Raw genomic sequence first — 26,039 nt, forward strand, 5'->3', positions numbered from 1 at the left:
TCACAATATTGTAAGAACTGCAAATAATATGTATTGCTCATTAGATGGAAAGTAAAAAAAATAATAGTGTATTAATGAAGTAAATAAAATTATATAATATTTAATGTCTAATAATGATAGAATTCAACTTGAATTAGAAATTATATATGGTTGCCTACATTAAAATGAATATTTTTAATTATGTGAATGTAAATAATTTTTTTATAATAAAAATCAATTCATATAACTAATGCTAGTTAAACGAGAATAAAGAATACTTACGAACTTGATGCATGTAAATCATATATATATATATATATTAAATAATTTGTTATGATAGTATTTAACAAGAGAAAATTAGATTGTGTTTTATTTTTAAAATTTTTAATGAATTATTATTACTAATATAAATAAGAAGAATTTAAAATTTGAACCATTCGTAACCGCTTGCTGCTGCAAACGTTGCCGGGAATAAGTTTTTGAAATCTAACGATTTCAAATTACCTGTAACGGTATAGAACGATTTCTGTTATTGTTGTTAAATGTTAGCAACCACAACCTCCGACAAAAAATATTGAAATTCTAATTATTCAAATAATTCATTAAATTCAGAAATTGGATAAATTTGTATTTAGTGTGCACAAACTTGTGTGTATAGTTTTGGGTTAATTTAATGAAGATTTCACTAATAAAACTATTAAAAACTGCAATAAAATAAAAATCAAACTAAGATATTGTCCAACAAAAGCTATATAAAAAAAGAATTATTAGTATTAGTAATATCTTACAAGATTTATCTAAATCATTAATTTGTATTTACTATTTGGATACCTCTAACTACATATTTTTGTATTTAACATTTAGATTTAGATACCTATAATTGATCTAAAATATTAATTTGTATTCACTATTTAGATATATCTCTAATTGAATCATTTGTAATCACTATTTAAAGATATCTCTAATTGAATAACTCTAGATTTTTATTTATTATCTTCAAATCTTTTTAATCATTAAATTTATAATATTGGATTTTGATAGCAAAAAAAAATCAAATAAACCTCGTTTTGGACAAGAACTAAGTGTTCCTTTTCCTAGTAAACAAATAACATATGGTCCGAATCACGACCGAACCCACACGAACCACTTGACCCAAAGTGGCGTTAAGTTTTTCCTTTTTTATTTATTTGTGATTTACCTTTTTACCACCCGTGTGATATAGTTAAAAAGTTAAGAAGACTCAACAAGTGTCAACTTAAAAGTGTCCCCTAGTCAAAAAAAAAAAAAAAAAAAACAGATTTACTTTTTACTAAGTTAATTGGAAAATAAATAAATAAATAGAAAAAAGGAAAAAAAAAAAAAAAAAAATACAAAGCAGAGAAAATTCCTTATTTAATCGGTTCTGTCCATCGGGTTGAGTAGACAAATCATTATAACCTCTCTAAAACCCTACTCCTGTCTCTGTGTTCTACTCCAATCCATATCTCTCGATTCCTAAACTTTTTTATAAAAAACCCTAAATCACGCCTCTCTCAAGCTTCTATCTTTCACACCGGACTCTCCTCGGTTCCATCTTTCTCTGCCGCCAGGTTTTTTAATCTCATTGATCCGAATTCAGATTTAGGTTTTTATTGATCTAGGGTTTTTTTTTCTCCGATTTGATTTGAAATTGGTTCTGACCTACTCTGTTTTTGATTTATTCAGTACGTGTGCAGATATGGCTACCGAGGAAGGTGTTCATTCAGCCCAGATGGTTTCTGATTCCTTTGTGAAACAGTACTTTTCTTTTTTAAAATATCATACTCAAGAAGCTTGTAGGTTTTACGTTGATGCCAGTGTTGTCACCAGACCTAAACCTGATGGTACTATGATGTCTTTTACTTCCGTTGAGGTAAAAGTCTTCTCCTTTTTTTGAAATCGATCTCATGCTTAGTTAATTAGGTCAAGGTTTCTTTGATTTAGTCTTGTTTATTGAACTGTGGAGATTGAGTTGTGTTATTTCACATTGTGGCTATTGTTGTTGTTTAGTATCTCTATGAAAAAATCAAGACTTTGGATATTTATTTATTTGTTTATATCATTCTTGGTTCTTCAGGCTATCAAGGATCAGATCCTTTCCTCTGACTATGAGAATACTACATTTGAGATCTCGAGTGTCGATTCTCAGACTTCTTTTGAAGATGGGATTTTTATCATGGTTGTTGGTTTCTTGACTGGTAAAGATAACCTGAGGAGGAAGTTCTCTCAGATGTTTTATCTGGCACATCGGAACCAGGAAACGCCAACCTATGATGTCCTCAATGACCTTTTTCGTTATGTTGATGATGATGACTCCACCCCAAAATCTCTACCTGGTTAGTTGTTGTGTTGCTTTTTTTTTCTGTGTGGTTTAAGTTTGTAGGTTTACTAAGAAAGAGAGTATTGACTGTATATTGATAAATCTTTTGTGGACTTTTTATTGTATTGCCAGCAACTGAGAAGGTGAAGCCAGCTGATGAGGTCAAGAAGACCGAGAAGTCTGTTACTGCTGCTGTTACAAAGAATGCTGTTGCTAAAGCTGCTGCTCCATTGGACAATGGAAAGGTCAAGCGCTCTGAAGAAAAAGCTGTTACTGCTCAAAAACCAACAGAGCCAGTTGCTGAAACAGTTGCTCCTCAGCCTGAAGGAGCCAAGAAATCGTTTGCTGCGATAGTGAGTTTTATTTTTTGCATAGTTTTTTTCTTTTAACATTGGACATCTATGCATACTTATATAAGTAACACCCATTACAGGTTCAATCAGCGGCACACAACGTTGCTCCGTTTCAAGTTAAAGCTGTTAAAGCCCCGGTTCAGAAACCTAAAGTCGTGGAACAACCCCGTGCTGCTGGAGCACCTCAAAAACCTGCTTCTGTCAGTAACTCTGTAAAGAAATCCAATCAGAGGATCATTGATGAACCAGGTTAGCAGGCAGAGATGGCCATTGATGTTTGATTGAAATAAATATTTTCGTTTCTTGGTTGTTTCTTGTATATCAAACGTGTGTTTCTTGTTTTCAGGAACTGCGATATTTGTGGCTAATCTGCCAATGAATGCAATGCCACCTCAACTCCATGAACTGTTCAAGGATTTTGGTCCTATCAAAGAAAATGGGATTCAAGTCCGAAGCTCCAGGGTTTGATCTTTGACCTCTTGTGTATTTTTGCTATTACTAATCATCACCTCTTCTAGGTTCCCTTACACGAGTTGTACACATTTCTTATGCGTCCAGGGCCAGACTAATGCAGTTTGCTTCGGGTTTATCTCCTTTGAGTCTGCTTCCTCTGTCCAGAGCGTGCTTCAGGTAGTTATAAGTTCCACTTTCTTGTTTCCCCTTTAAAAGGTCTCTGAATATTCTGATTCAAACTCCAGGCTGCCAAGAACACGCCTTTCATGCTTGCAGACCGTAAGCTTCGTGTAAAGGAAAAAGAAGGTAAAAGCTCGTTTTCCTTAAACCTAAACCATCGCTTTCTAGCGTGCAAGGCTGAAACTTTCTCTTGAATATGTTGCAGTTGACTACGATGGAAGTAAACAACCTTCTGGGAAAGCCAGAGGTGGAAGCAGTGTAAGCAAGACGCAGGCTCAGGCTCAACCTCAGGCTCAACCTCAGGCTCAACCTCAGGCTCAGGCTCAGGCTCAGGCTGAGAATGGCTCTGCTGCCCCTGCAGATGAGGGAGATGAGTTCACGCTCGTCATAAGCCGTAGGAACCGTAGAGGTGGAAGTGGTGGAAGCAGTGAAAGCAAGACACAGAATGGATCTGCAGATGGCGAAGATGAGTTCAAGCCAGTCAGAAGCCGTAGGAACGGTGGAAGAAACGAAAGAAGAGGAGGAGGAGCACGCAATGGAAACGGAGACAGTAACCAAAAACACAGTGAAGGAAGAAGAGCCCCTTAGGTTCAAACAAAGAACTTACTAGATGATGATCCTGTCCTCCTTTACAAACACCACCAACACAAGAAGAACACCTATAATTTGCAGCTTTACTAGAAATTTAATTGTTTCAAGTGTTTGCAAATTGAGATTACTTTACAGATTCAAATATTTTTACTTCTTTTTCTTAGGTTTCTTTTTTTGTTTTCTCCTCGTGGAACTCAATTTAATTCTTCATTTCCTAGTGTCTTTTTGTTTTCTTCTATATTCCAAATTTTTTATTCGAATATTCCACCTTTCTTATTATAGCATTCGTTATGTATATAATAAGAGAACAAACGAATTAATCAAGAAACACTTTGCGAATACGTGAGGGTATATCCTATGGTTTGTTCCTTTGCGAATAATCAGATCACTTTAAAATAAGCTTATATGATATCTGGTCTACTGTCGCATCATTGTAGTTTCCAAAGAAGCAAAGATGACAATACAATGTGTAATTATAATAAAAGAAAGTAATTAGCAAATTGCTTGATAAAGAGAAAACAAACAATAAGCGAATGCGACACATCTCGATCTCTCTTATCTCCACGTCAACGATTTTGCTAGGTTTGATTCCATTCCCTTTTTCCAGCTTACCAACCTTTTTCTATTTTAAAAGAGAAAATGCCTTAAAATGGCTTATCTTTTAGGAAATTTTTTTCCCTTTCGAAAGTAATTTTCTATTACTTTTTAAGCAGTAAGGAACTATAAAGGAAATGACTATAACATTTTATAATTTAAAAGGATATGAGAAAGGAAGAGAATATCATGATTATTATCATCTTATAATGTTAGGATTTTTTTTGAAGATATTTTTTGTAATCATGGTTACTTTTGATTTTATCTTTTGCTAAAGCATTATAAAATTATATATTTTTTATAAAAGTATAACCAATAAAGATATTTTTTATAATCATGGTTACTTATTGGTTATACTTTTATGGCTCAAGTTTGGATGCAATGAGGACTCATCCCTAAGTAAACAACTTACATTCAATATTCAAAAATTTCCAAGAAAATTCAAAACCTTGTTTGAATCCTTTTAAAAAGTGTATACTTTCATATACCAATCTATCGGGGACACGTGACCCCCCTATAAATGGTTATAATAAGCTCTCCTACGCCATTGCTACGCCACCTATTAGCTTGATGTGTGGTGGAACTAGTGGTGATGGTGAGTGGTGTATAATTCCTTTTAGAATCATACATGAGGTTAAATCCATATGTTTTGTTCACTGATATTGTATGTAACTGCTGTTTACTAAAAAAACAAAAACACAGAATATAGTTTTATAGGTTTTATCAATATGCTTAAATTATCAATACAAAACATTGAGATAAATCATATAAAGATTGATTAGCAATGAGATAATTCTGTGACATACAGTAAGTTTTATATATTAATTTTGGTTTGAAATGTTTTTGGTGAAATTATATATTAATTATTTCGTTTCGTACTTTTTACAATATTAACGATTTATTTGTTGATGCATTTCTATCATGAATGTAAGTTACAAATGAATACTATATATATAATGACCGGATAGTTGAATTATTCTTATCGAATCTTGACTTGTTAATTATTATACACTTATGTAGACTATTATTAGTTGTAAGCCCTCTCTGTTTAGCACCAATTACGCTTCGCAAAATTGCTAGGTCTATCCTCTCTGCTTCGATTAATGACTAATCCCGCTTAGCATCGATTATCCAATTATTTATGTCTAGTCCGATTATTTTCCTCTTAATTTTGTATATACCAATTTTTTTAGAACCAAATAAAAATCAAACATAAATATTTTTGTTATTTAGGCATTTAAATTAAGAGATTATGATGTTTTACAATAACTAATATATAACTTTTAACAAAAATCAGAAAAAATTCTTTTAAAATGATGTTTTATGTGTTTACCATAATTTTAAAGACAATACTATAGTTTTATATTTATTTGATATTTTCTTTTTAACATAAACAAAAATATACATATATTTAGTACAATATATTTTTATTTTATTGTTAATTTAATAAAATAACCCAAAACTAGTCCCCGATTAATCTCTGTTTAATCCCCGATTTTTTAGCTAGGCGCTAGGCCCACTTCAACCGCCCGACTAGCATCTAACGATTTTTAAAACAGAGATTGTAGATAACTAGATATCATAGAAAAGAAAAGACACCAGTTATTAATCTTGCCCAAAATTTTAAAAAAAATATTGGACTAGATAAAAGATTTGCCATGTTCATCGAGTCTCAAAGCTATTAGTTTGTACGATAGACTCTGACTCTGAGTGAACATAATATATAGAGTTATTTAACTACATATACGAAATCAAAACACTATCGTACTATAATAGTCTGCATGATTCACGTTCTATTATGAATGATTTGGGGAAGAAAAAAAAAAACAAGTGGATCGGGATGTTAGACAACGCAAGGGATCCCCACACCCACTAGGACACGTGTTAACATGTCCGAGCTCTGACATGCTTCACGTTCCAGCGCCAGTTCGTTGTCACGGTGTAAGAGGTCTCTCCCAGATCTCTCTGAGCTGGCCTTGTAGGACCACGTACCTTAACCTTAGCCAATGAGTTCCGCTTAAGATATATAATAATAGTAATAAACTTTGCTTTTAGTAAAAACAAATATTTATATTGGTTCATGCGATGACGATCACGTTCGATTAAGGTTACAGAGTAAATTTTTTTTTATTACAGAGGAAATTGATCTCTTCTAATTTTTAAGGGTGAATTGCATTTACACTTATTTTATATCAAACTTCTTTAGCTTACAGCTACTATGTGTGTCTTTTTTTTATGATCAAACTATCTTGCAACTAATATTGGGTAATTTAGGTTTGTTGGGGGAAAATAAAAAATTTGGGTTGATGGTCTCCTCCTTCCCTTTCTCTTTCTTTCTCTTATTTTTTTTGTTTCTTTTTTTCTTTTTTGTCATTTGTGTAGTTATTATCAATAAATTATATAAATTTTATAGATTATGATTATATTTTTCCTATATTTTAAGATGCATTTTGCTATATTTTAGGTGAATAAATTATATATTATCTACTTTTAGGTGAACATTTGTTCATTGATAAGTGGATGGTAAATTATAGTGTTGTTTATGGATAATTACTTATGTTTGAAAATTTAAAAAACATATGAAAACCTAATTAATTAAAAAGTTTTTGGCTTAATAAATTAGTTTGAATAACTAAATTTGAAAAAATAATCTAATTATTGAAGATCAATGATGAATTTACTGACAAGTTTGTTGCATGTTCAAACATCACCATACTTTAGGGTTTAGACTTTAGAGGTTATATAGATTCATTATCTATGTTTTGAGTTCAGGTTGTATGGTCTAAAGTTAAAGGTGTATGATTTAGAGGTTAAGGTTAAAAGTTTAGGGTTTAGGTTTGTGGATGATGTGTCTATATTTTTAGTTCATAGTTTAGGATTTAGGGTTTATGGTATAGGATTTAAGGTTTAGGGTATATGGTATAGGTTTTTGGGTTTCTATGGATTCAATGTCTATGTAGTGTTATGTTTACGAGCTAGGGATATATCTAACCAAATTTTAGTGGTAAACCCTAAACATGGTGATGTTTTAGAGTTTAGAGTTTAGGATTTATGACTTATGTTGATTTAGGGTTTCTGATACAACGACAATATCAAATCCATATGTTCATGGTTATGTGGATACCAATAGAATATTTGAGTTCTAGAGATTAAAGTTTAAGATACGACGACAATATCAAATCCATATATTTGTGGTCATGTGGATACCAATAGAATTTTTGGGTTCTAGAGATTTATGGTTTAAGATACAACGACATTATCAAATCCATATATTTGTGGTCATGTGGATACCCCATAAAATTTGTGGATTCTAGAGATTTAGGGTTTAGGATATAACGACAACATCAAATTCATATATTCATGGACCTTGTTTTAAAAATCGTTAGGCGCTAGTCAGGCGGTCGAGGTGGGCCTAGCGCCTAGCTAGAAAATCGGGGATTAAACGGGGATTAATCGGGGACTAGTTTTGGGGTTATTTTATTAAATTAACAATAAAATAAAAATATATTGTACTAAATATATGTATATTTTTGTTTATGTTAAAAAGAAAATATCAAGTAAAATATAAAACTATAGTATTGTCTTTAAAATTATGGTAAACACATAAAACATCATTTTAAAATAAATTTTTCTGATTTTTGTTAAAAGTTATATATTAGTTATTGTAAAACATCATAATCTCTTAATTTAAATGCCTAAATAACAAAAATATTTATGTTTGGTTTTTATTTGGTTCTAAAAAAATTGGTATATACAAAATTAAGAGGAAAATAATCGGACTAGACATGCATAATTGGATAATCGATGCTAGGCGGGATTAGTCATTAATCGAGGCGGAGAGGGTGGGCCTAGCGATTTTGCGGGGCGTAATCAGTGCTAGGCGGGGATTTTAAAAATAGGGTTCATGGGTATGTGGATACCAATAGAATTTGTGGGTACTAGTAACACATGACCATAAATGTGGGTATTAGTTACACATCAAATTTTGTTATCAAATCCATAACACATGACCATAAATATGGTACTAGCAACACATCAAATACATATATTCTTAGTCATGTGAATACAAACTGAATTTGGGGGTTATAGAGATTTAATGTTTAAGATAAAACAACATCAAATCCATATATTCATGATCATGTGGATACCAATAGAAACCCATAACCACTGCGTTTGAATACAAAACATATTCATATATTAAGATTCATGATTTCCATCCAAGCCCATCCACTAAACTTTGACCACATGGTTATTAACCATAATCTGTCGACATATGCTTGTTGGACACAAGCACATGCTTTCTTCTTCTCAGTTACAAACAATTCAAGCAACCTAATACGTTTTTTCTCAGCAGCTACAATTGCTTTCTTCTGCTTTCATACATTTAGAACGAGCACATGCTTTATTCCGCTTTGATATTATTTAGTTTAGTTTGGTTGCTACAAATTATAACCATATGTAAAAGGTAGCATGAATACCAATTGTTCATACATATTCTATTGGCATAGTAAGGTTTTGTTCAAAATTTTCTTCTTTTGATCTCTCAATGATTTTGGATTTGTATGAATATGCCAAATTGAGATAAAAATACAATTTTTTTGGATTTTTAATGAGAGATTCGAGTTTCCATCGGATTTGATGAATAACGATGAAGGAGAAGAAACAAAGAAACATAATTGGGGATCTACGGCTTCGACGGCGGGTGGAAGAATTGAGAATTTGATGATTAAAGAATTGGCGGTTTCAAAAAAACAAAAAAAAATATTGGGGGTCTAAGGTTTGAATTTTTTTTATTTTATCTTTTACTTTGAATCTAAATACTAAATTTTATTATCTTCTTTTGCGAAAAGCACATAAACTGAATTAGGAGAAAGAGAAAAAGAAACAATAAAGAAGAAGATGTGTTTGTTTGATTTTAAAAAAATCAAATATAAAAATATATACAAAAGAGGTGGGGGATGAAAAAATAGAGAGAGCTAAAATTGGTTTAGTTAAGGGAAGGGATAATATGTAATTTCAAAAGTCAAAATTATACTTGTGGCATAAAGTGGGTGTAAAAGTGAAAGTAGTTGTGAGTGCAAAATACCCAATTTAAACTTATGATATTAGATATAAAAGAATTAGGATAACTAGATTTACAAATTTAGTTATTTAGATTCAGATCTCTGGTGTATAAAGATCAGATGCCCATATGACTTGTGATATTTCAGAATGAATGTATATTCACAAATTTAGAATGTTCTATATGTTGTGGGATAATTGTTGATTTGTTTACTTGTGATAATCTTATAATACCGATGTGATATTAAAAAAAAAAAAAATCGTTGCTAAAGGTATTAAAAATGTAATTTTTTTATAGAGGTACCCCTTGGTTCTTTAAGTGTATTAGTGAGGTACTTGTCCCAAATCATGTTTACGGTACTAGAAGATTGTCCGGTATGTTTCCTTGAGGCTCTCTAACCACTTATTCACAAGTATCACCAAGTTGTGTTTGTATATATCATTCTCTTTGAGTTGTCAAGTAATCAGCCGTTCTAGATATCTATGGTGGTGACAATAATTTACTTCATCAAGTTGTTCCTGTTTCCGATCTAAACATTTCTAAAACCGGTTTTAGAAACAATAAAATTACAACAAGTACTCAAGACTAAGAGTTTACGATTCGATTTAATGAATGTAATAAAAAGATCGGCTTAAATAAATAAAACTCGTTCACTCAAACCTTTATGCTAGTTCTTCTAATTTAAATCGAATCACTATATGTTATAATAATACTACATGCTCTAATTTAACTGTTAATATAAGTATATAGATTATAGAACTCGAAATCAGTGATCACAATATAGGCGATAATGATGATAAAGTTTCTAATCTAATAATACTTATGAGACTCCAAGTTGCTAATCTATAATGTTAATTAAAGCTAAAGAAACTTGTTTTTATAATAAATCATCTTATAACCAAAAACTGATAACTTGCTCCGTAGTTTTTTAATAACAAATAAAAATTCATTCATCTCAAAATAGAACACATTATTTCTATTTTGGAATATTTCTATTTTGGAATGAATAGCACCAAGCCACCACCAATCATGAATTGAAAAAACAAAAAAATCACACTGCAGAACATGTAATGAAATGGTTATAAAACAAAAACACATAACTTATTCACACTCACGAGTAGTCACGAATCATAAATACACAATTGTCTTTGAATACGTATTAAAAATTAACAACAAAAAATTGGAATGTTTATGTACACACAAACCATTGTAGGACCTGAAGTGATGTACATACAAGAATGAAGAACATTAACAAAACAGAGCAACACGTGTCTCGTACTCGTCAAGTAGACACGTGTCTCGTTCCCCGTCTTTAACGCTGCTGAGAACACGTAACTTGCCAGCGAATATTTTCTTACATTTTTATTTTAATAATGTTTGTTTTTTTAAAGTAATAGAGAGACTAGAGAGAGCAAAGAAGCAAGCAATAATAGGAGCAAAATAAAAAAGTTAGGGGGACAAATAAAATTTAAAAATAAGAAAAGAAATGAGAGAAGCCGTACGAAAACGTGTCGAGTGGGAGGATCATCTGATTGCCACTTGGCTCTCTTTACTCTTCTCTTCTACTTCTTCTTCTTCTGAACTTTTCACACATTGGCTATTCTCTCTCGTCCCTTTCTTCTTCTCTACGTGCCCCAAACATTGTTGTTATTTATTCTTTATATATTATGGAGTAACATTTAAATAATTTAAAACATTTTTTAAATTAAAAGTATGTAAATATTTTAATTAAATTGAAAACAAGTTTGAGATAAGACTCTAAATTGATTACAATTTTCTACTTTTGGTGAGAAAATATTAGGAGTAAATAGAAAAAAATTAATTACAGGGATTTGATTTCATTCCCTCTGTTTTGTGTTGTGCTCACAAATCTGAGTTTCTTTCTCTTTCTCTCTGTCTGTCTCTCATCCATTCAACCTTTATTTTTTTCTGTCTCTCTCATTTTTGAGTAATGAATGTATTATTCAATAGTAACAAAACGTGTCTTGTAGTTGTAAATTAAAGTTTTTTTCCCTAAGATAAAATGGATCGTGGCATAAAAATCTGATCTTTTTTTTTTGTTTTCTTATATTACTGTTTCATCATCAGCTGTAGTAATTTATTTTTATTTTAATGGCGGAAGCAAACGAGAGGAGTAGAGAAATGGGGAGAAGAAGTAACAGTTGTGTGTTTCCTAGAGATCTGCTTCAGAGGTTTATCTCTAACTCTGTTGATGGTGAAGATGATGATGAAGACGACGAGGAGGACGACGAGGTTGAGTTGAATCTTGGTTTATCTCTTGGTGGGAGATTTGGTGTTGACAAGAGTCGTAATAACAAACTCGTGAGATCTTCCTCCGTCGTTGTGACGATGCCTCTTTTCCAGGAGGTTCATCGTCAAACCACGACGACGACGGCGGCCGCGGCGACGACTACGACGAGGGGTATGGGTTTGATGAGAACGACGTCGTTGCCGGCTGAGTCGGAGGAGGAGTGGAGGAAGAGGAAAGAGATGCAGACTTTAAGGAGAATGGCTGCTAAGAGACGGAGAAGCGAGAAGCTTCGTAGCGGCGGCGCCGGAGGAGGAACTAACCCGGAAGAAGCTGCGACCGCCGCCGCCACCACTTCGAGGCGGAGAGGTAGACCATCTTCAGGACTTCCGCGGTGGTCTGCTACGGCTAACAAAAGCGGGCTTTTACGGCAGCGTAGTGGTGTTCTTGAAGGCTCCCTTGAGTCTCAAGGCGGAGGAGGAGGTTCATCTAGCGTCTCCGAGTTAGAAACTAAAGGTATATAATAAAAATATATAATACTAATCTCTCTTATCTGATCATCATTATTAACACAAGCAATTTGGATCATTAGTTAATCTTTATGCATCAGTCTCAAATCGCAAGTTTAGTGTTGTATTGTTTAGGTAGAAAGCTTAATCCTTGGATACAAAGTTTCGGCCTTTTCGTAACCCGAAAGGTCATTTAGCTTTAGTAATAGATTGACCAATGGTGCTAATGTTTTGATGAATACAGCTTCGAGTGATGAAGCAAGAAGCTTACCATCATCGACAACACAACAACAACGACAAGAAGCAACAACAAAGCCAACAACGAATCGGCTGAGAAGATTGAGTTCAGTGGACATGAACATGAAGATGGAGCCACAAGGGAAAGGGAAGAGTGAGATGCCATGTGTGTTCACCAAAGGAGATGGTCCTAATGGGAAGAGAGTTGATGGGATTCTTTATAGATATGGTAATGGAGAAGAAGTGAGGATCATGTGTGTTTGCCATGGCGATTTCTTGTCTCCGGCTGATTTCGTTAAACACGCCGGTGGTCCTAATGTAGAACACCCTCTTAGGCACATTGTTGTCAACACTTGTTCTCCTTCTAGTAATCTCTTATAAATTAGACCAAAACCCCTCTAACCAAACCCACTCTTGTTTAGAGAAACATGTCTTTATGAATCTTGCCCATGTGCCAAATTTTTAAGTTATATATGTATTTTTTTTTTACTACATTATACAGAGTGAGTCACGGAGAAACATCATTTATATCAGTTTAAGAGATTAGAATGAGAATAACATTTTGATGGTTAATGCATATGGTGAATAGGTAATACAAGATGATAAACCTCCCTACTCTGAACATAAAAGAACATACTTGAAAAAGATTTCTAATGGCTACGCACTTGTTTACTGCTGCTGTACAGATAGATACTCTAAACACACACTTCTTCTTCTTGGTCTTCTAGCTTTGTATCACAACTTATTAGGCTGGATTCGTTTCAACAGTCTAACAGCTTGTTTCATCGTTGGCCTTACCGAGAGGCTATCAACGGTGCATTTGAGAGCCAAATGCAGAACCTCAACCAGATCGTCTGGAGGACCAGTCTCCCATAGTCCCTTGGTGAAGACTTCTTTGGCTTTGCCTTGACTCAACATCATATGAGCCCAGGAGACAATGTTAAACCCGTTCTCATGAGATGAGAAAGAAGGGTCTAGAGCTCGTTTGTCTGATATCAGCTCCAAGAGGACAATACCGTAGCTGTAAACATCTGCTTTCTCAGAGACACGGCATGTCATTGCGTATTCTGGAGCAACATACCCGAATGTTCCAGCCACACCTGTTGTGACATGAGACTCCGAAGTTCCCAAGAGTTTCGAGAGTCCGAAATCGGATAGATAGGCGTTGTTCTTGTCGTCCAAGAGTATGTTACTCGGTTTGATGTCTCTATGCAAGACTTTAGGAGAGCACTGCTCGTGAAGATAGGCGAGAGCACGCGCTACATCAAGAGCAATCTTGTGAAGAACCTTCCACTCAAGAGCTGATTGGGATCTTTCTTTGATGAAGTCTTCAAGGTTCCCACCAGATAAGTAGTTGTAGATAAGAAACATCTCAGTTTCACTCGCATGGTAACCAACCAACATAACAAGATTCGGATGCCTAACCATTTCAAGAGCCGAGATCTCAGCATGAAACTGTTGATCCCCTTGAAACCTCCCAACAGAGAGTCTTTTAACAGCAAACACATTCGTTGGAGACACCTCTGCTTTATAAGTCGAACCAAAACCACCATGACCAATACAGTTAGAGTTGCTGAAGTAACCAGTAGCTCTAACAATGATCTCATACGTCAGAGGGATACCAATGTCCACAAACACTTTAATCTCCTTGATCTCATCAACACGAATCTGAGAGTTTCGTTTCCATCTCTTCGTGTAGATGAACAAGAGCACAAGAACAAGAAGCACAAAGACGATTACTGAAGCTGACACAATCGAAGCAATCTCAATCGGATACAATCCAGATTTACCAGAGGAATCATCAGCAACTGAGGTTGGACCAACTTCGTCTTCATCCTCATAACTCATAAGTCTCCTCCTAGAAACAACATTGCTTAAGAAACTTGAAAATCCAAATTTTTTCAACGGATCAAGAACCCTAACCCCACCCATAAAGCTGTTACCTTCAAGATCAAGAATCTCTAATTTCTCCAACCCCCAAATCTCCTTTGGAATCTCACCTCTCAGATCATTAAAAGCAAGAGACAAAACCCTAATTTCAGACAAACCTCCCACAACAGGAGAGATCTCACCACCAAGTCTTCTGCTTGAACAAGAAGACAAATCAGGGGAATGAAGACTACGACTACTACTACTACCACCACCTTCCACCTCATCACAGCCTCTGAGAATCAAAGAGACGACTCTCAAATCAGAGTTGCAGACAACACCGTACCAAGAACAATGGTTTGATGAGCTGTCGGAAACCCAACTAGAAAGAACTCCATTTGGATCAGAGAAACTACTCTTCAGCTTCAACAACAGAACAGCTTCGTCGTCGTGAAGACCACCACTCTTTGGTGTTACGAGAAGTTTCCGAGAAAATGAAAACACAAACAGATTAAACAGCAAGAAGAACAAACCCAGAAGTTTCATTTTTTTTTTTTTTTTTCTTCTCCAAACAGAGAGAAAGAGAGAGAGAAAAGAATCAAAGATAAATCAAACAAAACCCTAGAAATAAAATTGTTTCACAAATTTAAAGTCTTTTTTTGTGTGATCTCCCTCCTTCTCTCTTATATCTCTCTCTCGAGAAATCGAAATTTTTTCCAAGTTGCAGCAAAAGAAGAAACTTTCTTTTACCCAAAAAGAAAAAAAAACATTAAAGAAATAATTTTGTTTTTTTTTCAATGGCTCGATTATCAAAGCCAAAAGTTGTTAACGTATTGGAAACAGTCAAAGTAGAATGATTTCGAGGAAAAGAGGGAAATTATAAATAAATAAAAAAGAAGAAAGAAAAAAGGAGAAAAAAATCACTCAGCTTTTTTAACTTTTTCCTCTGTCTTTAAAATTATATTTGAGGAAACTTCATCACACACTACTACTACTTACTGTAACTGATGTTACTTAAAAATATTACTCCATTAGAAAATTTGAGCCAGAAAAAAAAAATGTATTGCATAAATGAATTTTTTCTCTTTTATATGTATTTCTAAATTCTTTTTGTGTGTTTTGTGAGTTTTATACATACACAAAAATATTTAATTTAATTTATTTTCTCGTTTTTATTTTTTGTTGTGTGAGATGAGATGAGATGAGAATGAGATAGATAGTGTTTCACTTTCAGCCGAGTCTCTCTCGGTTCTGTCGTTAAAATTTGTCGTTGTCTCAGAGACTTTATAGAACTGCGGGACCCAAGTGAAGTCAATGTCTGAATGTATATTTATGTAATAAGAGAGAGAGAGAGAGACCATATGGCTGCTTTTGGTTTGACCAGGAAGGATAGGGAATGGGACCTACCCTAGTCTTTTTATTGGTCCATGATTAGATTCCAAAAAATCGTTTCTTTCGTAACCGATCTTTTTTTTTTTTTTTTTTAAGTTAGACGTGTATTCCTCTGTGTATCTCATCGTCATTATGACGTTCGAATTTGCGTCAGATAATATATATAGTTCCAACTTTTTAAAAAATCCACGACTCTTTTTTTAGTCCGTATTTTAAGATTGTAACGGCTCATACCTCTTAAACCGAAATGAATACTAGAAGAAGAAACTAATTTTGAGTGCGATTTTGGGGGCGTTACAAAGTAGAGGAATATTAACAGATTTTGTACTTGTGCGCGGATCCATTAATTTACTCGCAGATCTTAAGCAAGAAAAAAAAAAGAATCTTTGAAATGTGTTCAATATATCTTGCCATATGTTAACAACATTAGTAACGGGTATGAACACCCTACCTAAATGGCTAAATACGACATATGTGAACATTTGTAACATTTTACGTTGAATACTTCAATAAATAAACATCTAGGCGGCAAGGGTGCATACGTGCTAAGGTAAGGTACGTATGTTATGTCTTTTCTGAGACACGAATGATTTAAAAAAAAAGTTATAAAATTCAATGGCTTAATTTGAAAAAGTTGTAATACAATAAGAAAAGAACATCATTCATTTATTTTAATAAAAATGTTTACTTTTAAATTTTACAATAAAAATATGTATGATAAAATTTCTATCTCATAAAAAAATAAATATTTAGACGGTGCACTTGCTATTAAAGTAAATGTGGTATGTTTTTTTGGAAGCACGAATGATTAGAAAATAAAACTTTATAAAAAATTAACGGTTTAATCTGAAAAGTTGTGATATAAGTAAAATACATCATTTATTTTTTTTAAGAAAATATTTCCAAAAGTTACGATATTAAAAATGTATAATAAAGATCACATGGAATCTAAAATAAATATTTAGACGGCGCATGTGGTTTCGTGCTAACGTAACTATGGTGTGTCTTTTCTGAAGCACTGATGATTAGAAAAGACAAAAGTTACTAAAACTAACGGTTTTACCTGAAAAATTGCGATATAAGAAAAAGACATCATTAATTTATTTTAATTAAAAAATGTTTACTCCCAAAAGTTATTATTTGAAAATATATAATAAATATCACATCTCATCAAAAGTAAATATTTAGACGGCGCACGTGATTACGTTCTAATGTATATATGGTATGTGTTTTCCGAGGTACAAATGATTAGAAAAGAAAACATTACAAAAATTAACGGTTTAACATGAAAAGTCAAGATATAAAGAAGTGACACCATTCATATTTATTTAAAAAGTATATTATTTTTAAAAAATTACTTGTGAAAAATGTATAATATATAGAATCACATCTCACCAAAATAGATTTCATCACTCTGGCCTTTTATTAATTGGTTAATGTATATGTCATATATGTACTTCTTAAATAATGTATATCAATTATTTTGAAATATATGAATTATTAAATGATTCATATGAAGCCCAATATAATGTATCATGAGAAGAAATTCAAAAGCCTATGTAATGTACATGTAACTTTGATTGCAACCTTAAGATTTGTCTTAAGAAATATCAATCAATTAAATTTCATTTTTATAAAAATTAATGTTTAAGTTTGCTTAATAAATCTAACACATCCTAGCATTTGATAAACTATACTACACAAAAAATGGGTGTATAGTATAATATCGTAATATTAACCTCGCGTCCTTGAGTATCAAGCCTAATATATAAATTTTTTTAAATGAGGCTTTTTAGTAAGAAAAAAAAAGAGAGAATTAGAAAATTCATAAACTCCTATTTTCTATTCTATTTGACTAAATATGAGGCCTCTAAAACAATAACAAATCTCTTACATTTTCATTTTAATATATAGAACAGATTTGTGTTCTTATAAAATTGTCCAACGTACATATTTAAATGGGTCCTTAATTTTTTTACATAACTTTTTCTACAAAATAGGCCCTAGATATTTGACATTCGATACCAATGTTTTTTTTTATTTTTAACACGAAACATGTAGATTTCCATTAATGAAAGTGTTCAGAACAAGAAAAACCAATACAAGGCTAAAACATTAAATCCAACAAACTTGTTATAGGAAACTGAAAACTATGCAAGCTTCATTCTTAATCCGCACGATTCTCTTCTATCTGATCATGTAGCCACGAAGGCCCTCCTAGAGCAAGATAGGAAGTGAGCCGACCATCTCTAGTAACACTATGAGCAATCTCTCTAGCCAACAAGTTGGCTTTCGGCGAAGAGAGTTTAAAAGTGACTTCCCCCATCGCCTGTATTACTCCTGCGATCTTTCCAATGTTCACAGGGTATTTATTTATGGCCGGGATATGAGTATCCATTTATCATCATAGCAATATTCAAATGATAATGAAAATTTACGTTCCTATTATGAAAAGGGAAGATGTATATATACATATATATAACACAATATTTTCTAAAAATGCAATTTTAAAATCGAGAGACCATCACCAACGGTTGAAGTCATAAACGTTTCTCAAAAAAAAAATATAGTATTTTAATTAAAATAAGTATAAACCAATAATACGTGTCCATGTGTATAAATAGTGTAACAATCATTTCTTACAACATCAATCTAGAAACGTTTTATCTTCTCTCTTGTCTTTTTAATATTTTCTATTTTTTATTCATCAAAATTTTGTTAAAGCAAGGACCACGCAATGACCGAGCAACTACCGTTGGACTTACTCTAACAGATCTTAATAAGAGTCGCCTTCAAAAGTTTTCATTCTACTTGATTTATTCATATACAAGCTTAAATATTCATATGCAACCACCATAAAAAAAACTCTGAAATCTTATTTTTTTTTTTATTTTAGACGTAAAAGAAAGGCTAGCTGCTAGTTTTTTCACGCTTATCAGAAACAATTCACTATGATACATAGAAGCCATTAAGGCATGAGAGAAAAAGATACGACAAGTTTCTTCAACGCTGTTATTGCTTCTTTAAGTCATAATGGGAAGAAGAAAAGGCCACAACAGTGACAAAAGAATCTCTATAGCTAATTAGCATGTGTATATAATATATATATATATATAAACATTCAAATCTAAAAGTAGTTGTATTTGTAACTATCTTGACGTCAAACATAAACAAACGAATGATTCTTATTTACAAAATCATTGTGATATTTGCTTATAGTTTGCTTATGTTTTGCTCATGACTTACATTTTGTTACTATTTGTCAATTTCTCTCTCTTTCTTTTTTTTTTGTTTCTTTCAACAAAAAATATTTTGTTGAAAATTTTTCATTATGCAAAACTTTTCTGGATAACGAAATTTTTTTTGGCTATAACAAAATTTTCAGATTTATCAATGGAGATCTTTTTTTATTGTCAACATGAAAATAGTCAAACATCTAAGGTAAATAATGTATATAGTCCATCTGTTCATGATAGTTTGATGGTTAGGATTTTTCACACAAATTAAGAAAAAAAGTATATATGATTAAATTTATGATTTACTTTTTTTCTAATGATTTATTTCTTTTTATTTTTGGTCATCTCATGCATATGTGATAATTCATTTTTATGATATTTTCTCTACTTTTCCACTTTCCCACATTTTTAGTATTAAAAATATAAACAAGATCAATTTTTTAGAGACAATAAAAATTCTCTAAAATATTAATTTATCAGAGACAAAGGGAGTAGTTATTTTCAACTTTGGAAGTTTGATTATTTTCTTGTTTCTCATCTCAAATATTCTATTGTAATATTTTTAAGGTACTCATCATCTTTACCTTTAGTTTATGTGATCCAATTGATAATTTATATAAAAATCACTATAATGTTTAGTTTTTCAAGTTTTTATTTTGATTTTTTTTCTTAAATTACTTATTTCTTATCTCCATTTTTGTTTCTTTTGGTAGCATTTTTATATACTCATCATTACTTTTGATTTTTGTGATCCAATATACATAATTTTATAAAGATCATAGTAATGTTTGTTCAAAACCATAAAAATAAAGATGATTATTGTATTTATTTTATTAAATATTTGTGGTTTTGAGAATTCTTAACTCAAATAAGTTGTTGTAATATTTTAATATACTCATCATTACATTTGCTTTTGTGATCAAATAGATAATTATATAAAAATCATTATAATGACTATCGTATTTAAGGTTTGTGGTTTTAAGTTTTTTGTAAGTCCAACCTATCAAAGTAAATCCTACAAAGATGCAATTTATTATCATGAAACTTTGCATTATAATTTAAAGAGTGGAATATGAGAAAGATAAAAATGGAAGTATCCTTGAGGATTAATTTTAAAGCTGTATTAGATTGTCGTTCATATGATTTTATCGGAAAATATGTCAAGTTTGCATTTTACAAAATAATCTACTTTTTTAACTAATAATTAACTACCTTTTGTCTTAGTTTATATATACAAAAAAAAATGAGGAAGAGGTTTATCCAAAGACACAATTTAAATTTTCATTCTTATCATTAACATATATTTACTAAAGATAAACTTTTGTCAAAGTAGAAGAGTAGGTCACTGAATAAATTCAAAAGATATGTATGTATATATGTAAATAAGCTATATATATATATTTATATACTGTATAATTTTGACAAAGAAAAGTGAAAAATTGTTTTGTATATCTAGAAAATATAAACTTCTGAGTTTTAGTCTCTTCTTTTTAATATTTTTTGATAATACTATAATGTAATATTTATCTATAATTAACTTACATTTAAATTCATGTGTAGCTCCTATTAAATTCAAATCAAAGTCAATAACTCATACTATACAAGGTAGGAGATAACCATAAAGGCATATCAACCGAAGAAGTATAGAAATCATTATGAATACAACCAAAACGTGCTAAAACATGAGCAGCCAACTATGCTAAATAATTGTAAGAATATCACCCAACCCCAATAAAACATATTTTTACTACTTGGTTAAAATCACATTAGTCATATAAGTTATAAGTTGAACGGTTTTTCTACTAATTCTACAATAAGTGTAACTCCCAAAATGCATTTATTTTCTAAATGTAACTTCCACCATTCATTACCCTATAAATAAGAATAATAAATTTCATTTTCCTCCACTATATTTCAAATATTTGATATATGATAATTTAATATGTAAAAAGAAAATTATGCACTACATAGTAGTTCATGATTTTGTGTGAGTTTAATAGCATGGAAAAAAATTCAAGCAACCGTTGAATTGTTTTACTATTAAATTTATCCACCAAAGTCTCTTGTGCTAATGAAATTAAAGTTTGTTTCATAATATAAAATGTTTTCAACTTTCTAGATAATATTTAGATTAATTTCATATTTTCATATTATATCTCATTATCTTCTATGCAGTTTTGTTTATGATTAGATAAACTTTTTTAAAGTAGATATTTCTAATTATACGTACTTTTAGATAAAATATCTTATATTTTGAAATTGAGAAAGAGATTAAGGAAGTAAAAAAAAACAAGAAAAGAATTAACAAAGGAGCTCGAGGGTATTGATACAAGTAATTAAAGGAGAAGAAGATCCACTCAAGTTTCGTGCCGCATCCGAAGCCGATAAAAGCAGAAGATGAAGAAGTAGTAGTAGAAGAAGAAAAGTACAAAGGAGAACTTGAGGCTAAACTCCCTCATACCTAATCTTGTTAAACCTTATGTTGCGTAGTACTGTTCTCAAACCTCATCTAGTGATCACTTGAAAACTATATTGGTGATCTGTTGTTTTGGGTGTAACTACATCATTAAAGCAAGAAACAATTACATTTTGTAAAATCTATTTTTTATTTTATAATCCTTTTAGCTAAAAACAGAGAGTTGAGTAAAGAATCTAATCTAATGTTACGAAGAGGAAGAAGAGGAAGAAGAGCAACAAGGAAAGCAACAAAACCATTTATGAGATTTTTTGGACACTTCACTCCCTCTAGTCGTCATCTCATCATCAACTACCTTCTTCGAAGAACTGTAACAACACACAACGAAATCTCCTATAGGCTTTTCGATTGAAACAATCACAGATTAAAGTAAGAATCTGAGAGTAGCAACGTACCTGGAACAACAACAGCAACTCCAACAGCTCCAATGGCAGCAGAAGAGCCAGCCACAAGAAGAACTGTAGTCACAACTTGGCCATCCGCACCAGGAGAAGCACGAGCAACATTTTCGCCGTTTGCAGCAAGAGAGGCTGTAATCACAACTTGGCCATCTGCAACAGGAGAAGCACGGTCCAGTGTTCGTGCAACACAACCAAGAACATCTCTTCTTCTGCTTCTGCTGTTGTTGCTGCTGTGTCGCCTTCTTCTTTGTTGCCTTCTTTTTCGTCTTCTTCTTTTTCGTTCTGCATTAAAATCAACAAATAATCAAAAACAAAGTTCTTGTTTCACAGAAGCAAAGACTACTACAATGAGACGATGGTATAGAAACTCACATTGGATGTGAAAATGATTGTGTGCTGCTTGGTGCTTCGTCTGAGTTATTGCAGTCTCCAATGTTCCTCCATGATACATCCGAGTTTGAAGACTTATCCTCAGATTCTCCACTCGCTTTATCCTCCATATCAAAGCTTTTGCCTAGATCAGAAGAATAAGCCGGAACATGAACAGTAGGGCAGAACGACAACAGCTCTCCCGATTTTGTAATCTCTCCAGACTTGAAATCACGGTAACTAAACAACTCATCTCTCCCTATCGTGTTATCACCTATGCTGAGACTAAACAGAGAATCATTTGAAAGTGTGCTTAAATTCTTCTCCAAGGTAGGTGACGAGTTTCTCTGAGCATGGTCAGATCCTTCTCTATCCATCATTTGAACAGAAGGAGACAAAAGCGTAGGCTCCACTGAAGCATGAGTTACACCAGACACTTGTGAACCTAGTGTGTCCGATGAACCTTGTAACTCGCATAATTTAGAAGAAAGGCTTAAGAGCTCCTTATTGTGTACGCTACTATCGAAAGATAAGCTGGATTTCCTTTCTTTTGCATTGGTCTCGAGCGTATCCCCTGAAGAGGTTGGAGACAATGAAAGAGATGCAGATCTCCTGGATGTGATCTCTGGATCTGGCTCGAGACGAACATCACTGACCACGTAACTAGCAATGCTGCCCAACTGGAACAAAACCGGCTTCTCATCATTCCTCTCTTTGTTCGTTGGCCTTGGATCAAAACTACTACTATTATCTGACTTTTTATGCTTCTTTAGATGATAAGCCTTTCTATTTTTTCCTTTCTTGTGATTCCTGTCCATAGCTGAGAGACAAAAAAATATATCAAAACTTTGTCATCTTCTTTGAACTTGGTTCAAAAATGCAAGAAAAGGAGATACATTCAAGAACATAAGCTACATCCTAAAGTGATTGAAGGAACCAAGCAAAATCCTTACAAACCAATCTTTTATCAAGGACAACAAAACCTATAACTAAGTCAATCTTTTATAAAGAACAATAAGAGCTATCACTAAGTCCTTGAAGTCTTTAACTTCTTTGATGTAAAGCACCATAAAGAAGAAACATATACGAGTAAAACAGAGGACTTACTTATACCTATGAATATCCATGTAAATTTCCAATGAACCCTAGCTCTTTGAACCTTATACTTTACCCGCAATGTCTCCCACCGTTACTAATCTTCTCTTCACGATTCTTCTCTGTCTATAAACCAAATTAAAACTTCATATAATTTTTCAAACTGTAAAAGAAAATGGGCAATAGGTTCAAGGAACAAACAACAAAAATATAGTGATGAACTCATGAAAGTTATGATCTCAACAAAGGCAACGAACCTCCAATACTGGGAACTGTAAAATCTATCCTTGATATTAGAACAATGAGAAATCCATAAAACAAACAAACACACAAAAAGGATTAATCCTTTCAAAATTTTGAGGGTAAAAAGGAAAAAAAGTTGAACAAAATTGAAAGGATTAATCCATTTGGTCTTCGTTTTTTTTTTCCTGCAGATTCCTATAAACCAAAGGCATTCCTAAACTTTAGGGATTAGCTCGTCTTAATCTATCTTGGCTGCTTTGGGCGCCATCTTTTTTTAACTAAAGACTCTCCTATCTGATGCTTTCTATTATTAGCAACACAACGTGTCTTAATACCAAAAAGAGACAATACATCAATGACAGAGATGTCTTTGACTTGTGTCCTGAAAGCTTTTATCATGTGTTGAGACCAGCCCAGTTCTTAAAGGCAACGAGGGATTCCATTTTCTTATAGTTCCTCTTCCTCAGCTTTGGTAATCTAAGTTTCTTGTGAGTCTCCATGAATGCTTGCTTATACCTCCATTTATCCACAAATATCTTCATCTCCTGAGATTTCTCTACCACTTGCATCGCTGCATCAAAGAACCCTCCTTTCACCAATGCATATAAGAAGGCATCGACTAGAGCATGGTCTAGTTTTGACCTCTTCTCTGCCTCCATCGACGATACTTTGCCTTTAATCTCATTCCACAAAAGCAGGACGTTGAAGTACTTTTCGCCGCTCACATATCCATTAATCAGGGATAAGTATGTCTGGTTGTTAGGCTCATACCTGAGGAAAACCATCCTTCTGAATGTCCTCCTTGCATCTTCTAAACGCCCGGATTTACAAAAGGCATGAATAATCGAATTCCAATCATGGGAATTTACTTCGACACGAGGGTCTTCAACAACTTCGTCTAGAAACGCTGCCATTAATTCAGGTCTCTGGTTCTCAAGGAGACCTGTCATTATTGTTAAGTAGCTCCCTTTCAGATCCACCACTCTTGTTTCTCTCATATCCCTAAACAATGTAAACGCAGATATAAAATCTTGGTTCGTCATGGAAGCTTCGATCAAAGCATCATAGATCTCGACATCTAACTGAAGGCCAGAGCTGCTGATCTCTGTAACCAGCTGAGTAGCTTCAGCTGTTCTGTACTCTTTGCAATAGGCTTTTAAGATTGGCACATAAACCCCAATCCCCACAGATCCTCCTCCCTGAGCAATCATTTCCTCGAGAATACTATGTGCCTTATCCGAGAATCCAAGCTTCACACAAGCATTTATAATTCCAAACCCAACTGAACTGTCAGCATCAATGAAGGAAGATTCCAACTTCTGAGCTTCGGTTATCACTTTCGCTAAACTTTTAACGCTTTTATTCTCTATAAACCCTTTAACCAATTCAAAGTACGTCTCCTCATTAAAACTCGAGTATTCACCATCTCCTCTAAGACTATGCAGTATAACATCAGAAACACTATCTAAATCACCATTCTTAACGTATCCACTGATCATATTGGAATAAAGGATTCTTCTACTTGCAAACCCAAAACCATCCATCAAATCCTCAAGCTCACTTATCTTCTCTCGAAGCCCCTTTCTTGCATACAAATAAGCAAGAAACCCAAAACTCAATTCATCAGGCTTCACACCCAAAACAGCCATAGATTCAATCACATGATCAGCATCAGCCAGAGATTCCAACTGCTGACAACAAGCTTCAAGAGCCGCATTACTAGCTACCAAATCCGGTTTCATGAAATCAAGCTTCTCATCAACAGCAATTCTACAACTTTCCTTAAACACCTTAAGAAACGCAGCCAAGGTTCCATTTTCTCTACAGATATCGATAATCAAATGCCCCCAGAGATCAAAAGGAACAAAGTACCTGTTTTTAAACATACACTTCACAAAAGCCAAAGCTGGCCCTGAAGCTTTGGCCAGTTTCATCGACTCCAGAACCGTACGAACAGTCTCAAAGTCAAGCAAAATCGGATCTTTCTCAATTACATAAGCAGCAGAAGCAAAGGCTCGTTTGAGTCTATGAGATGTGAGTTCACCGCTTCCTTCGGTGTTGGACAAATGGGTAATAAGGGAATTGACGAGACGCTTTTCGGGGAGAGAAGAAGCGGCGGTGAGAGATCGGAAGGCCTTCCAAGCTTCATCGGTGTTTTGGGCAGTTAAGGAATCGTGGAGGGTAGATTCAAAGGTGGATTTTTGATCTTGGGATAGGGTTTTGGGGTTTTGAGGCGGCGATAGTGAAGGAGTGAGAGTGATTGGTTTGTTGGAGAAGAGAGAAGGTTTGAGAAAAGAGTAAAGGGAAGGACTTTCAGGAGAAGACGATGAAGAGAAGTGTCTTCGTGGGATTGAAGTTAGAGTTTTTCTGAACATTCTATGAAACAGGAGGCAAAGATCATCTGGTTGAGTTGA

The 26,039-nt window shown here is 33.2% G+C and overlaps 5 protein-coding genes across 7 annotated transcripts; 2 read left to right on the forward strand and 3 right to left on the reverse strand.

Moving 5' to 3' along the window:
* The first annotated feature begins 1,314 nt into the window (after nt 1-1,314).
* On the forward strand, nt 1,315-4,111 carry LOC104750754 (nuclear transport factor 2). 2 transcript variants are annotated; one of them, XM_019238623.2, is made up of 9 exons: nt 1,315-1,568; nt 1,684-1,870; nt 2,075-2,333; nt 2,450-2,670; nt 2,751-2,919; nt 3,017-3,132; nt 3,229-3,300; nt 3,369-3,429; nt 3,509-4,111. In XM_019238623.2, the coding sequence occupies exons 2-9, from the start codon at nt 1,697-1,699 to the stop codon at nt 3,889-3,891; spliced, it is 1,455 nt and encodes a 484-aa protein (XP_019094168.1). In that variant the 5' UTR covers nt 1,315-1,568; nt 1,684-1,696; the 3' UTR covers nt 3,892-4,111. The 2 variants fall into 2 exon arrangements, with proteins under 2 accessions (XP_019094168.1, XP_019094169.1); XM_019238624.2 differs by having other exon boundaries at nt 1,354-1,568; nt 1,695-1,870.
* Nucleotides 4,112-10,963: 6,852 nt separating this feature from the next.
* On the forward strand, nt 10,964-13,047 carry LOC104750755 (ninja-family protein AFP1-like). Its single transcript, XM_010472599.2, has 2 exons — nt 10,964-12,314; nt 12,552-13,047. The coding sequence occupies exons 1-2, from the start codon at nt 11,663-11,665 to the stop codon at nt 12,923-12,925; spliced, it is 1,026 nt and encodes a 341-aa protein (XP_010470901.1). The 5' UTR covers nt 10,964-11,662; the 3' UTR covers nt 12,926-13,047.
* A 5-nt stretch (nt 13,048-13,052) lies between these two features.
* LOC104750756 (putative LRR receptor-like serine/threonine-protein kinase RPK1) lies at nt 13,053-15,336 on the reverse strand. Its single transcript, XM_010472600.3, has one exon. It carries the CDS (start codon nt 14,957-14,959, stop codon nt 13,280-13,282), a length of 1,680 nt encoding a protein of 559 aa, XP_010470902.1. The 5' UTR covers nt 14,960-15,336; the 3' UTR covers nt 13,053-13,279.
* A 6,292-nt stretch (nt 15,337-21,628) lies between these two features.
* On the reverse strand, nt 21,629-25,998 carry LOC104750757 (uncharacterized). 2 transcript variants are annotated; one of them, XM_010472601.3, is made up of 5 exons: nt 23,640-25,998; nt 23,395-23,545; nt 22,291-23,107; nt 21,913-22,200; nt 21,629-21,825 (listed from the first exon to the last, which is right to left on the reverse strand). In XM_010472601.3, the coding sequence occupies exons 3-5, from the start codon at nt 23,103-23,105 to the stop codon at nt 21,705-21,707; spliced, it is 1,224 nt and encodes a 407-aa protein (XP_010470903.1). In that variant the 5' UTR covers nt 23,106-23,107; nt 23,395-23,545; nt 23,640-25,998; the 3' UTR covers nt 21,629-21,704. The 2 variants fall into 2 exon arrangements, with proteins under 2 accessions (XP_010470903.1, XP_010470904.1); XM_010472602.3 differs by having other exon boundaries at nt 23,401-23,545; nt 23,640-23,798.
* Nucleotides 23,656-26,000, reverse strand: LOC104750758 (pentatricopeptide repeat-containing protein At1g69290). Its single transcript, XM_010472604.3, has one exon. The coding sequence runs from the start codon at nt 25,998-26,000 to the stop codon at nt 24,021-24,023; it is 1,980 nt and encodes a 659-aa protein (XP_010470906.1). The 3' UTR covers nt 23,656-24,020.
* Nucleotides 26,001-26,039: the final 39 nt, after the last annotated feature.

The sequence above is a fragment of the Camelina sativa genome, chromosome 16 (genome assembly GCF_030686135.1).
Source record: "Camelina sativa cultivar CO46 ecotype springtype chromosome 16, ASM3068613v1".
Classification (NCBI taxonomy): domain Eukaryota; kingdom Viridiplantae; phylum Streptophyta; class Magnoliopsida; order Brassicales; family Brassicaceae; genus Camelina; species Camelina sativa.

Coding starts and splice junctions, on each gene's coding strand:
- LOC104750754 (XM_019238623.2), top strand. CDS start 1,697: ATGGCTACCGAGGAAGGTGTTCATTCAGCCCAGATGGTTTCTGATTCC. Junction 3,133..3,228: donor TTCAAGTCCGAAGCTCCAGG/GTTTGATCTTTG, acceptor TTATGCGTCCAG/GGCCAGACTAATGCAGTTTG. Junction 3,301..3,368: donor CTGTCCAGAGCGTGCTTCAG/GTAGTTATAAGT, acceptor TTCAAACTCCAG/GCTGCCAAGAACACGCCTTT.
- LOC104750755 (XM_010472599.2), top strand. CDS start 11,663: ATGGCGGAAGCAAACGAGAGGAGTAGAGAAATGGGGAGAAGAAGTAAC. Junction 12,315..12,551: donor CTCCGAGTTAGAAACTAAAG/GTATATAATAAA, acceptor TGATGAATACAG/CTTCGAGTGATGAAGCAAGA.
- LOC104750756 (XM_010472600.3), bottom strand. CDS start 14,959: ATGAAACTTCTGGGTTTGTTCTTCTTGCTGTTTAATCTGTTTGTGTTT.
- LOC104750757 (XM_010472601.3), bottom strand. CDS start 23,105: ATGGACAGGAATCACAAGAAAGGAAAAAATAGAAAGGCTTATCATCTA. Junction 22,201..22,290: donor CAATCATTTTCACATCCAAT/GTGAGTTTCTAT, acceptor ATTTTAATGCAG/AACGAAAAAGAAGAAGACGA. Junction 21,826..21,912: donor AGTTGCTGTTGTTGTTCCAG/GTACGTTGCTAC, acceptor GTGTTGTTACAG/TTCTTCGAAGAAGGTAGTTG.
- LOC104750758 (XM_010472604.3), bottom strand. CDS start 26,000: ATGTTCAGAAAAACTCTAACTTCAATCCCACGAAGACACTTCTCTTCA.